The sequence below is a fragment of the Acromyrmex echinatior genome, chromosome 1 (assembly GCF_024713525.1).
Source record: "Acromyrmex echinatior isolate Ae372 chromosome 1, ASM2471352v2, whole genome shotgun sequence".
Lineage (NCBI taxonomy): Eukaryota > Metazoa > Arthropoda > Insecta > Hymenoptera > Formicidae > Acromyrmex > Acromyrmex echinatior.
Genome location: NC_141852.1, coordinates 14848311 through 14861965, shown reverse-complemented (window position 1 = coordinate 14861965; position 13655 = coordinate 14848311). Strand labels below are relative to the sequence as shown.

At 32.6% G+C, this 13655-nt stretch overlaps 1 protein-coding gene across 10 annotated transcripts in view; it reads left to right on the top strand.

The window, feature by feature from the left end:
- Positions 1–13655, top strand: part of Mdr49 (Multi drug resistance 49) — a 95626-nt gene that overhangs the window by 64648 nt on the left and 17323 nt on the right. For 7 of the 10 annotated variants that reach the window (XM_087411105.1, XM_087411092.1, XM_011057604.2 and 4 more), the window contains 7 exons: positions 303–372; positions 1407–1500; positions 3910–4103; positions 4309–4557; positions 6792–7205; positions 8151–8574; positions 11312–11515. In XM_087411105.1, the coding sequence (XP_087267231.1) occupies positions 303–372; positions 1407–1500; positions 3910–4103; positions 4309–4557; positions 6792–7205; positions 8151–8574; positions 11312–11515 (1649 nt within the window). The remainder of the gene's footprint in view (positions 1–302; positions 373–1406; positions 1501–3909; positions 4104–4308; positions 4558–6791; positions 7206–8150; positions 8575–11311; positions 11516–13655) is intronic. The other 3 variants (XM_011057606.2, XM_011057608.2, XM_087411086.1) reach the window with 1 other exon arrangement.

Here is a 13655-nt window from a genome sequence, read left to right as displayed (position 1 = left end):
ACAATTTTTATCTAAAAATGCGACCGCAATGAAGACAGATAAAGTTGTGTGTCTTTATTAATGGCTTTATTATCTATCTCTTAGCGGAAAGCATAGTAATCCAGTTGCATGACACGCGTGATATACGATTGGAAAATGTATAAAGACACTTCATACAATCCATTAATCTCGTTATTGCCATGTTAAATGTCTCGCCGTTAAATGCAGTAAACGGCGGTGACATATTATTTGCAGCACGCTTTGCATTTAAATGTGTCTGTGAATTTTTGTGTGTGTATGGTATCTTGTATATCTCATTTCAGACACGCGACAAGACAAGGAAAGGGATAAACACGAAGCCGAATACATGCTACAGGAAAATGGCAAAGCAGTGTATGAATAAGCTTGTTACAGATTGTGACGTATATATATATATGTATCTAAAAATATATAAATACGGGACACGTAGAAACTGGATAATGGATCATTGTGTGCGACAGGGCTCGCCAGCTTATTAACGTTTCGACACAGCCAGAGGAGGCTCGCATAAAACTTTTACGGACCGTATACGGTTTCGTATGGGGGCAAACGCATGCTTTTTACGAGAATACTTCCGGCATCGAAATCTTCTTATCCCTTTTATCGTAACTGTAAAAGTAACCGCGCCACGCCCGTTTATTGCCCCATTTTTTACGTGGCTACACGCGATTCCAGATGTTGTTAAATGTCCTGGCACGATAGCTTCTAGTCCATTCCGATAGCTCCTAATCAGGGCTATCCATTCCTTGTTAGATTTTTTAAATTCCTTTCTCTACCATCACAAGAAATATATTCAATCTTGTTATTTTTAGCAAATCAACGAACAGTGAAAATAGACGAGACTCTATTTCGGTGCATTTTTTGACAAATTTAAAATGATATGTCACATTCTCTGAGAATTTTTTTTTATACGGAAAGAATGATTTTGATGAAGTATCTAAAAATTTAGCTAAATATACAGTCTGAAAATAATTTTGTTGGGCCATGAAAATAATTATGTAGGATGTTCAAGTATTATATAATTAGGAATGCTGCAAAAAATTTTGATATTTATAAAATTGAAAAATGTATTTGTAAATTTATATACGAACATTATTATACGAGCATTAACATTCACTTTAACTAAAAATAGGACTTTTTTATTTGATATTTTAGTAGCTTGAGTTACATAATTATTTTGATGGTCTAACAAAATTATTCTCTCTTTCTCTCTCTCTCTCTCTCTCTCTCTCTCTCTCTTTCTGTCTCTCTACCTAGCCAAAGTTTTATAGACATTTTAGCAAAATCGTTCTTTTCATGTAGAAAAACGTGGGAAAAATTTAGCGAATATAAATATCGAATATTTATTTTAAGAATTTGATTAACAATCGATTTGCATTTGTCAATAGGGAATTTATGTCATCGGAAACAAAGGAGACGGAGGAGGAGGATAAACCAGCTTCAGAATCGTCTTCGCTGGTACCTGTGCCTTACTACAAACTGGTGAGTTTTCCCCGTTAGAATAATTTATGAATGTGTCCGAGTCGAATTTCAAGCGCGATACTCCCTATGGCAGAAGCCGGTATATTTGAGGAATCAAGAATATATATATGGGATGTTCCTTATCGTTTTTTCATTCTTCCTTTCTTCTATAATATAGATTCTTTGTTTAAAGCCAGAGTCGCTTTTCTGAATATTAATCGCCTTATAACATGGGAAATATCAGAGCATCAATGATCTCCTTAAGATATTTAACTGTACTCAATTAAAAACATCAAATAAAAAATCAGCCAAAGAAATAATATCAGTTAAAAAATTTTATCATAACTACATCATAAAACCAACTGCTAAAAACAAATTATTTGATTTTTAATAGCTTATACAGTGCAATCATATTTTGCTGCAATTTTAGGTAAATAATTTTTAAACGAGTAAGTGGATCTATACACACACACACACACACACACACACACACATACACATACAAAAGAACTTTTGTACAAATATTTATTAAAGTTCTGTTAGTATAATAAAATGAATTTGATTTAATTTGTAATGCTACTTTCTTCATCAAATTTGTAAATAAGTACTACAAAATACTGTTTCAGATAAAAATCAAGGCAGTCAACAAAATTAAAGAACTTTTAAATAAGAGAATTGTGTTAAAATTTTATACAGATATTCGAACGTATCATAATAATAGAACAATTAAAAATTTTTAATTATAGTAATTATAGTAATGTTGAGTTGTAACACATACATCTTTAAGGTACCGATCCTAACGAAGCGGATGCGATTGAAAGTTTTACACCCTGTATATTCTTTTCCTATATCGCGTTATAAACAAAATGGAGCACGCAGGATGGAGTGATCCACCAACAAAGCCGTTAAGAATGTTACTTCTCTTCCGATCACATCGACTGTGGAGCATCTTTGAATGAGCGATAATGATTAATGATACTGCTCTCTGTGATAAACGACAGTTAATGACTCATTGCCATTGGATACATTTGTATAATTTTCCGCATTATAATTCTCACTTAATAGACCGTAAACCCTCTTGTACATTCGAGAATTAAACTTGGACGATATTTTTCATGACACCGTAAATTTGAATATATTTTTCGGTCAATTATGATTGTTCTTGCATAGGAGTAGGTTGCGTGGCTGCTCGTTAATCATGGTTAAGCCGAGTATTAATTTTCCAAGCTAAATCTCTCGGAAAGCACGAATCCACGTTGCTGAATCATTCAAAAACGCGGGTTTGCCACGTCGAATAACTCGTAAACGTGCTTGCTCGAAACTTTTGGAAAAAGAACACTTCACGTTTCAAACGCACACCGATCTCATGTTTTCTCTCTCTTTTTCTCTCATATTCTTATGGATACGTATATCTCAATAAATTTCATATATCTGCGCTATTTGTAAATTATAAAGCATAATATTTGCAACGAACACGTAAATTGCACTGCACACGTGGCTAAAGAAAAAGACATAGGCAATTATAAAATTTATAACTGTATGACCTCTACAGCACAAAAGCAACATTGCTGCAACACTGCAGCAATATTGCAGAGATTTTACAGCGATATTGCTGCAAATTCTGTATAAGAAGTTTTATATATAGAATTAATATACTTCAGTTAATTAAATATTATATATTAATTAAATAAAATAAAAAAATTAGTTAAATTATTTAAACATAGTTCAATTATTTTGAAGTTATTGTAACTACAATAACTACAAAATGATTGGTTTGTATTCGTTTGTACCATCTTTCTTTTCGTTTGTACCTTAAAGTTAAAAATTATGAAGGGTTGAAAAAATGCTAGCACTTCACTTTAAGATATTTTAAATTTAAATAGCTCTCATCCCTATTTTAAAAATTCGGTACAATCACCCCCTTGAGAGTACAAATTAAAAAAAAGGTGGTACAAACGGGTACAAATCCCGAAACAGCACCCATTTACAGATTAAAAATAAACGAGTATTAAAGTGGGGTGCTGGCATTTTTTTCAATCTTTTATAATTTTTAACCCCTTGAGGTAAAAAGAAAGGTGGTACAAACGGATACAAATCGAATTTAATTTAATACATAACAAAAAAATTTTTTTTCTTAAAGTCGAGTGCCAGGTTTACATAGGTTTAAGTAGTATCCTATATAATTATTTTGATGGTCCCACAAAATTATTTTAAGATTTGTATCTAGTTAAATTTTCAGATACTTCAACAAAACTGAATTCTTTCCGTGTTTTTTTTCTAAATGTTGTGTTATAACTGTCATTTATCACGCTGAACTCTCATTGCCAATTATTACATTCTTAAACTTTTTACATTACCGAAAATCTTTATTATATTATCAAAAACTTCTTTCATTGTAATTATGTTTTGATTGTTCCAAACTTATCACAGTTCCGTTTTGCGACGTGGGGCGAGTTGATGCTGATCCTCTTAAGCCTGATACTGGGTGGTTTTACAGGCTTAAGTATTCCAATTGCAATTATTCAATATGGAGAATTCAGCAATATGCTATTGGATCGTACTAGACCGAACGACACAACTACACCAACCATCATATTACCATTATTTGGTGGTGGGAAGATTTTGTAAGTAATATTTTATCTTTTTATTTCTTTGTAAGTTAATAATTATCCTACGAAATACGTTTTATAACAATAAGAAAAACATATATTAACAAGAACAGAAATATATATTACGTAATAGATTCCTCAAGACAGATTCTCTTAAACATCGAATTGAAGGGACAACAGAGTGTTATTTTATTTTGACACAAAGCGTTATTTATTTCAGATATGCTAATGCAACTGATGAAGAGAGAATGGACGCTCTATATGACGATTCGGTGGCCTTTGGCGCCTCTTGTGCAGCAATATCAGCGATTATGTTCGTCCTTAGCATGCTTATGGTCGATGTACTCAATATCGCCGCATCCAGACAAATTTCAAGAATTCGTAAGATATTTCTGAAAGCCGTTCTCAGGCAGGACATGTCGTGGTATGATACGAACACATCAACTAATTTCGCAAGCAGAATCAACGAGTGAGTTTTCTTCTTATTGTTACGCAAATATACCGTATCGTATCGCGGATTGAAAATAACAGGAGTTACCTCGATGGCAAAATTTGCATGGGTTCGTTTATTCAATTCTTAAATGCCTTTTCAGTATGCCATACCGGTTGGTTTTCCTTTTCCCAATATTTTTTCAATACTTTTTCCATATGCTTGTAACTTTTTTTATTAATACATTTGCTTGGTACTGTTTTATCAGGGAAAAACGATTTTGCTAAAAATTTAGCTAGAACTGGAAATAATAAAAATGATCTGAAAATAAATAATTTTGTTGAACCATCAAAATAATATTATGTATACTTAAGTTGATTATTAGAATGTCAAACTTTTTTGTAGCATTGCCCATACTTGAATTTCTACAAATTATTTTGATAGTCGAACAAAATTATTTTCAGATATGTATCTATCTAAATTTTTACACGAAAAGAACAATTTTGCTGAAGTATTTAAAAATTAGCTAGATACAGATCTAAAAATTTTGTTGGACCAAAAATAATTTTGGAATAAGAATCTTAAGTATAATGAGTAATGCTACAAAATGGTTTAATATTTTAACAATTTTAATGTAACGTAATCCTACGTAATTATTTTGACAGTTCAGCAAAATTATTTTCAGATTTGTATCTGCTAAAATTTTAAATATTTCAACAAAACCGTTTTTTCCGTGTGACGTTTAAGGATTAAAAAGGGGATATTATAACTTTCCGGATTTGATGCTAAAATTTGTAACACAGTTACTGACGCGGTCTATAAGACCTATTTAATTTATGTTAATTAAAAAATATTAATTAATCTTAAGGAATCAAAATGTCATAATTTGCATAAAAAAAGAATAAATATTTAATATATTTTAATAAAACTAAGTTTCTGTAACATAAAGAAACTTTTTGACAAAGAGATTTATATAATTGAATTGATTCAATTTTTTTTAACCTATTGTCAGCTCCGGAAAGTTAAAAAAAATTTGAAATTGTATAAATCTTCCGCTCGTTAATAACGTATTGAATAATTTCGGCGTTAAGCAAAGATCTAATAAAGATTAACAGTTCCGACGATACCATCTCTCGTTTCCGCGGAATAATTTTAATGGGGAGGATATTCTGTACGTTCACACGCCAATGCGTCCTCAAAGCGAGAACGTTGTACCTTCGATTTTCGAGACTGTCGATGTAAACGCAGGGCAGTCGCGGGAGGAGAAGCGAAGAGCAAAGTTCAGGAGGCGAGAACCTGTGTGTTCATCAACAGGTGGGCGTTTGCTCGAAACTCGAAAAGCCTGTTCCCACACTGTCTCTGCTTCCGCTTGCATTACACCGTATAGTAATTGGATGAGCGACTCGTATTAAGTTATTAGTCGTGTAAATCGCAAGTATATTAATTTTTATTTCGAGATAACCGGTCTCGTTATTCGTCCCATGATTCTATTTTCATATCACGATAAAGATAGAAAGAAAACATGAAACAAAAAAGATAATTATTGTGCTTTAATATATCATTATGCGCAATTAAGCTAGGAACACATAAAAAATGTAAAGCAATAAGTCTTAAGCAGTAAACGAGTCGATCAATCATAGTAAAATAGTTCTGTACTGTGATTGGCCGATTCGCTTACTGCTTACGTCCATTCTACAATTGTGTAAGCGTAGTTGTAAGAATTAACCAATCACAGTTAAATATGAAGAAAATATTTTATTACCGTGATTAGTCTATTCTTACAACTAGAATAGGCTTTACAGCTTTATATTTTTTATGTGTTTCTGGTGTTTACAGTTTTTACAAACTATCTGCAACAAACATGATAACAGCAATGTCGTTATCACGTATTTTGCTATCTAGAAAATATATAGACGTATCTATAGTAGAATGTACACACATCGATCGACTATTTTTCATTGGCCAGCTATCGATTGTCCAGCAACAGCTGGCGTGATATAAAGATTTTAATCTTGTGGCAGATGGAGTGCAAAAAACGTGAGATTGCGATAACGCTGACAATGACAGATGCTGATAAATGTCAAATTTGATCAAAACTCAATTTTGTAGCTTCGAACACGTGCTTGCTTTAAAGTTGAATCTCAGGATCTTATGTAAAAGTTCTTATTATGTAAAAATGATATTGAGTCGAAATTAGATCGCGTAGAAGAACATAGGATTTATTTAATTATTATATTATCAGATATACAATAGAAAAAAATGTCTTTTAACAGAGATTTGGAAAAAATGAAGGACGGAATGGGCGAAAAACTTAGTATCATCACGTATCTAATCACTTCGTTCGTCTCTTCTGTCATCATCTCGTTTGTATACGGTTGGCTGCTGACCCTGGTCATGTTAAGCTGTGCTCCGATCATAATAATCGCCACGGCCTTTGTCGCTAAGGTGCAGAGTTCTCTCTCGGCTATGGAGCTGGCGGCCTATGGTCAGGCTGGTAGCGTCGCCGAGGAAGTTCTTGCTTCTATCAGGACCGTGGTTGCCTTTAACGGCGAGAAGAAAGAGGTACAAAGGTACTCGGAGAAGCTTGCACCAGCGGAAAAAAATGGAATCAGGAGGGGCATGTGGTCAGGAATCGGCGGCGGCGTCATGTGGCTGATCATTTATCTCAGCTATGCGTTGGCATTCTGGTGAGGATACGCGTTATTATCGCAAAAAAGCACGTTTCGCGTTATCTTTATATCTGAATAAGTCTGTGCTCTACAGATACCTTGTAAAATTTAATAACTTAAACGAAAAGTATCAAAGATACCTACATCATGCGTGTAAGTCGTAATTAAAAATTCAATTGCCCGTGATAAGAAATTGTTCCTTTACTCCAAAAGTGATTCAAATAAAAAAAAACGTGATTTTCGAGCTATTATAATAAATAAGTTAAATAAATATTATCTTTAATCATCAAAAGTGAACTAACTTAATTTCATAAAAAATTGGATTTCAAAATTGTCAAAAACTCAAAAAGAGGTAATTAAAAAAATTGAAAACAATTCAAAAAAAACTTTTTGGCCTAAGATTTTTATTGAGATTTATACAAGGCTTTGAAAAAAATGTTGAGAAATTCAGGATTGTATTTCAATATCTATATATTATTAAATAGTTTTTAATTATTCAAATCCTTTATTTAATAAAGTTGAAAGAGTAAAAATGAAGAAAAAATTTGAGAATAAAATTGTGCTAGTATCATAAGATTTTGATTGTAGACAGAAGGTTAATAATAATTTTCTATGAAGTTGATAGATAATTTTTCCCTTTTTCTGATAAACATAATTTTTCCAGTTATCACTTTTTGAATAAGGAAGCGATATGTCACTCAATGAGCTATAATGAACTGATTATTCTGACGTTATAGTCTCAAATGTAATTATTTCGCTTGGATTGTATAATACAATACCTTAATTTAACAACATGAATAAAGCAATTTCCATTTTTCAAATATAAAAACTACGGGATAGATAATTGGACATTTACGTCTGGAATAGCATCACTCCTTTTTACGCAGTTCGATGAAAAAAGCGTTACCTTTCGCGAGGACGTGTCGTATTCCGGCAAGAAGCACATTTTCCCTTGTGCCGCAGGTACGGAGTAAAATTAATTCTGGACGACCGCTCGAATGAAGACAAAGAATACACGCCAGCAGTATTAGTGATCGTGTTCTTCGGCGTTCTGAGCGGTGCACAAAACATGGGCTTGACTTCACCGCATCTCGAGGCATTCGCGATGGCCAGAGGTTCAGCGGCTGCCGTTTTCAATGTTATCGATCGGGTGCCATCGATCGACAGTCTCAGCACGGAGGGTCGACGGCTTGACTCTGTTAATGGAGAAATCGAATTTAGAAACATCGCGTTTCGTTACCCGGCAAGGAAAGATGTCAAGGTGCTTCAAGCACTGAATCTGAAAATCAATCGTGGCGAAACAGTGGCGCTCGTCGGCGAATCTGGATGTGGCAAATCGACATGTATACAGCTCATCCAACGGCTCTATGATCCCCTTGATGGACAGGTCAGTAACTCATTATTAATTAGATTCATTAAGCGGATTCTTTTTTCTTGCCATAACATTGAGAGAAATGTTTGGTATGAATAACCATTATTTTCAAGAAGATTATTGACCTTTTCTGTTCGTTATTTATTGACAAGTTATTAACAAAATAATTTTTACGAATATAGCACACAATTTTTACACAAGATATACATTATTTCAGCAGTATTTCCGATAAAAATATATAAAAGAAGAGCAACCTTGATGACTTTGATCTCGATGTATTTTGTGAAGGTCATGATCCTAAGTAACTTTGAAAAGATTTTAGTTGCCGCTTAAAAAGTTCATCCATTAAAAAGTTATTAAAAAAAAATTCATAAAACGTAACTTTTAAATATTCTGCTCCAATGAAACAAATTCTCTGGTTTAAAAACGCAATTATGTTCTTATATAATTTTTGTGCTTTTAAAGCAGAGAATTTGTGTTTTTAAAGTAGAGAATTTTTAAATACGTACACAAATTTTCTGTTTTAAAAACATAAAAATTATTTTGTTTTTATTTTTTTAATGAATAAGGAATGACAAAAAAAGTTAATAACCTCCTTAAGGATCAAGGTCACTTGAAATTCATTTGAGGCTAGCTATGTAATGACGAAGTTTTATCCCATTATTTTGTTGATATGTAAATTACAAAAACTTTCTTATTTTTTAAATCCCTATTCTGTAACTCTTAATGACAGTAACTACTTATATTGTCGTTGTATAACTTTTTCATCATATACAAAACCTGATCTGCGCAACAACAATATAACGATATCATTATAATCGTTAAGAATTACAGAATAGAGAAGGGGTCTAAATTAAAAAAAAAATCAAATTTTGATTGAAAACACAATTGTTTAATTAAAAAATAATGTTCTAATCAATTTTTGGTTAAAATAATCTAATTTTTATGAGAACAGCATAATTTTTTATTAAAAAATAAAAAAAGTTTCTGTAACTCGCTTATCAACAAAATAATGGTTATTCATATATCAAACATTTCTCTCAGTGAAGGAAAATTCGCCGCTTCGTTAGAATTATTCATTTTAAATACGTGTACGTATTTAAAAGACGTGTACGCAGTGCGGAACAAAGAGTGCTTTAATTTAAAGGCACAAAAATTTTGGCTACCGCATTTAATTTTTTGTTTATACGAAAGACTTACTGTAAACTTGGTTTATGGAATTCTTTTAATGGCAAAAGCATATAGAGGCAGAGAACTCGCATGCTATGACGGGCGTTGTTACGCAGAGAATAAAGTTAATAACCGCGCATATAGCGTCATAAATGTCCGAGTGACGTTTTTATCCCTCGCGAAATTACAGTGACGCTGAATAAATGGCATTGCGCTGCGGTAATTTACTCTGGCGTTATTCAGAAAATAATTGTTTTATCATAATCATCTCCGTATTATATTTTTCATAATTTTCTGTCGAACGTCTTCAACCGTTATCTTATCATTCGATTCACTTATCCTGTTTGTATTTTCACAACGAGGAAAATTCGCGAGAAAACGGCAAATTCCTTCCGCCGTGTTCTTTCGTAGGAAAGAGAGACGATCGAGATGCATCGTGTACAGTGAAGAGTGTCGTTACAATGTTATTATTAATGCGATCCCGCGATTTTTACGGCGCCAAAGTAGCTGTTGGCAGTAACGCAGCATCCTACGTGTAATAAACGTTTTATGTTTTATAACTTGAGGCTTTTCACCACGCCCTATCCAACGAATATATTATGTTTGTGTGTTCAATAAAGTTACGAACTATAAGTTTGCTTTTAGTTACGTGTAATATTAAACATCATGTACATACAATATATGCACTTTATCATAGATCCATGCTGCAGAGATATAAAAACATAATGATTATTTTTTTATCATTATGTTATTTTATGTACATACTAACTTTACTGCACATTTTTAAAATTCTTTTTATTAATTTCATAAGTCTATCATATTTAATATTGCTAATACCATATTTTAATGTTGTTATTATAATTCGAGATTTATTAAATAACTAAGATTGAAAAAATATATTGCTCCGTTACTTTAAAAGTAACACAACTACAAAAAATTAAGTTTCCCATAAAAGGGAAAAAATTATTTTTCAAGTTGACAAAAAATTATTGGCTAATCAAATTGATAAAAAGAATATATTCTTAATATAATGAAATATTATTTTTGTCATTTTCGTTTCGCATAAAGAAAGAAATTTTGCTAAATACCTATAGATAAAAATAATTTCATTAGATGATCATAATAATTATTGAAAATTAATAATGACAAAAAATTTTTATATTCTAGAAATCGAGTTTCCAATAGAAATTATTTTGATAATCCGACAAAATTATTTTCAGGTCTGTATATATCTTAGCAAAATTTAAAATCTTTCAAAACCTTCTTTCCATGCTTTTTAAAAAATCGTCCTTCCCGACGATTTTTTTTAAACCATCTTTTTTGAATTGTGATGTATAACAATTTTTTTATAAAATTAAGTTAGTTCACTTTTGATGATTGATAGAGTAAATTTATCTAATTCATTCGGGATAACTAAAAAATGATATTAATTAATAATAGTAACGTTTATTTTCAAACATAATTTTCAAATCATTATTTCAACTAATAATTCTCGTTTCGCGCAAAACGTTAGCCTGTCAGCTCGGCATATGTGTGTACAGATGGAGAGAATTTTCAAGAGTTTCCATATTTTTCTATGCAGGTCCTGTTGGACGGGGTCGACGTGTCGACATTGAACGTTCAATGGTTGCGCTCGCATATCGGCGTAGTTGGTCAGGAACCAGTCCTCTTTGACACAACGATACGCGAGAACATCCGTTACGGAAATGACAGCATTACCGAAGAGGAGATGATCAAAGCCGCAAAGGAAGCGAACGCTCACGACTTCATCTGTAAATTGCCGGAGGTGAGCGCCACCGCCCTTTTCTCGTATTCCAGCTGCGCCTTTACCCATCCGGAATTATAGCTTCCTTTTAGTCGACGTGAGAGTTCGATTGATTCAACCAGTTTCATTCGGGAAGTCATAGAGCCAACGGATACGTCGACGTTGTCACCCTATCGAAAACCCAACGAAGATATCGTATTCGTTCGGTATTGTCTCTTCTGCCGAAACTCTTCAACGTTAGTTTGCTTGGAATATGTTAAACTATTGCAGAACGAATATAATCACTAGTTAAGCTAATGACTTACATAAAAGAATGTAAGTCAACATTTTTTACTTGTTATATAGAAGAAACGGTTTTGCTAAAGTATTTAAAAAATTTAAATACAAATTTAAAAATAATTTCGTTAAATAATTATCAAAAGAAACTGTCTATTATCACTGGCCTAATGATTATTATTATTTACAATCACACGAGAGGACAATGCTTGAATTTAAAATCGAGTTAATATTAGTAGAATATTTTAATTTCGACAGTCTATAAAAGAAGATCTATACAATTTTTTATTTTTTCGCAATCGTTTGTTTTATTTCTACATTTTCTTATGTGTATTTTTCTTCATGGAAACCAAAAATTATCATAAGTTTTTAAATGATTGAAGCATAACGATTTCGTAATAATGTGAATAAAGATTTTATTAACTTTGAATCAATGTATCAATTTTTTTTGAGTGTAGTGTCATTATTATAACAATTTTCAGTTTCCATGAAAAGAAATACGTAAGAAAATATAGAAATAAAAGAATTTTCGAATGATCGAAAAAAGTTGTATCTTTTTTTGTTATCGCAAGAAGCTGCGATAACAAAAAATTCGAATGTTAATCGATGAAATCTCATTGGACGCGGGCGGGTTTTGAGATTTCTGTGAGCATAATTGAAAAGATAAACAAATAACGATTAACAAGTAACGAAAGAGATAGTGTAATTTTCCTGAATAATCCCCCGACTGGATACAACCATTGTCATCGCATTGCGATATGTTAACAATAGTCTCAGGTGTGCCAGGCAGTCCACGCGGTACGCGCGCAAACAGGCGATAAAACACGCGTGTTAAACTGTGCGCGGGGCAAATAACATTATCCGAGATTACGCTTGTGTCAACGATTAGGCGTTTATTAGCGGATTATCGGTAGGTGAATTCAATACTCGCGTATTCCCATATTAGTCCCATTGGATCGTTGTCCGCGTTCGCACACACATTGGAGCTTATCCGCTCGCACGTTCGCACGCGCTGCAATTTAACGTGCAGCTTCATTTTCACCATTAGAAAAATAAAGTTTGCTCGATATGAGTTCATCAGGATTGTAATTAGTCAACATGCTCCACCTGCACTGCCGCGATAACGTTTTTGGACAATAACTACGATATCTGTTAAATCGCATTGTAAATGGATTTGATGGATATCGTAATAACAGAAATCCCGTTAACTGGAAGCTCCTAGCTTTTTGTTAGATCCGACTTGCCTGCGGAAAGATCACTGATCGAGAAACGCCTCTATCAACGGATGTGTTGCAGGTTGCGAATTTATTAAATGCATGCACCACAGGTGTGACATGCTATTTCGTTCTTGATTAAATACCTGTTACTTTGAACCGCAAATTGTTCGAAAACTGTCATCGGGTGATTGGTGGCATATAGCCGACACCAAATGTGCACAAAGAGCGATTTGCAAATTTGAATTTTAAAAAGTACAAAAAGGAAGGTATTGCACGATAAAAGAAAAAAGCAAAAAAAGATATTCGTTGAAATATTTGCGATAAAATTGAATTGCTAAGATGTCGTTAAAATCTTACTATTGCGAAAAAAATTTTCGTGAAATATGCGAAAATATCTTTTTACTTATTTCAGGAACTGTTTGTAATAATTTCAACTTAAAATTCAAATAATGTAATTAAAATTTACATGGTTGCCACTGATAATCAGGAAAATAGAAAACAGTCAAAGAAACTAGGAAAAAGTCAGAGAATTTTGCAAAATTTTCTGGAGAGAGAAAATTAGAATTCTTGCTTTTAAAGAAGTATAATATACATACAATTATGCAATTTTAGAATACTACCAAATTTCGACCGTGTTCGTATTTTACTGCCAGTCATCAGTACAGTAT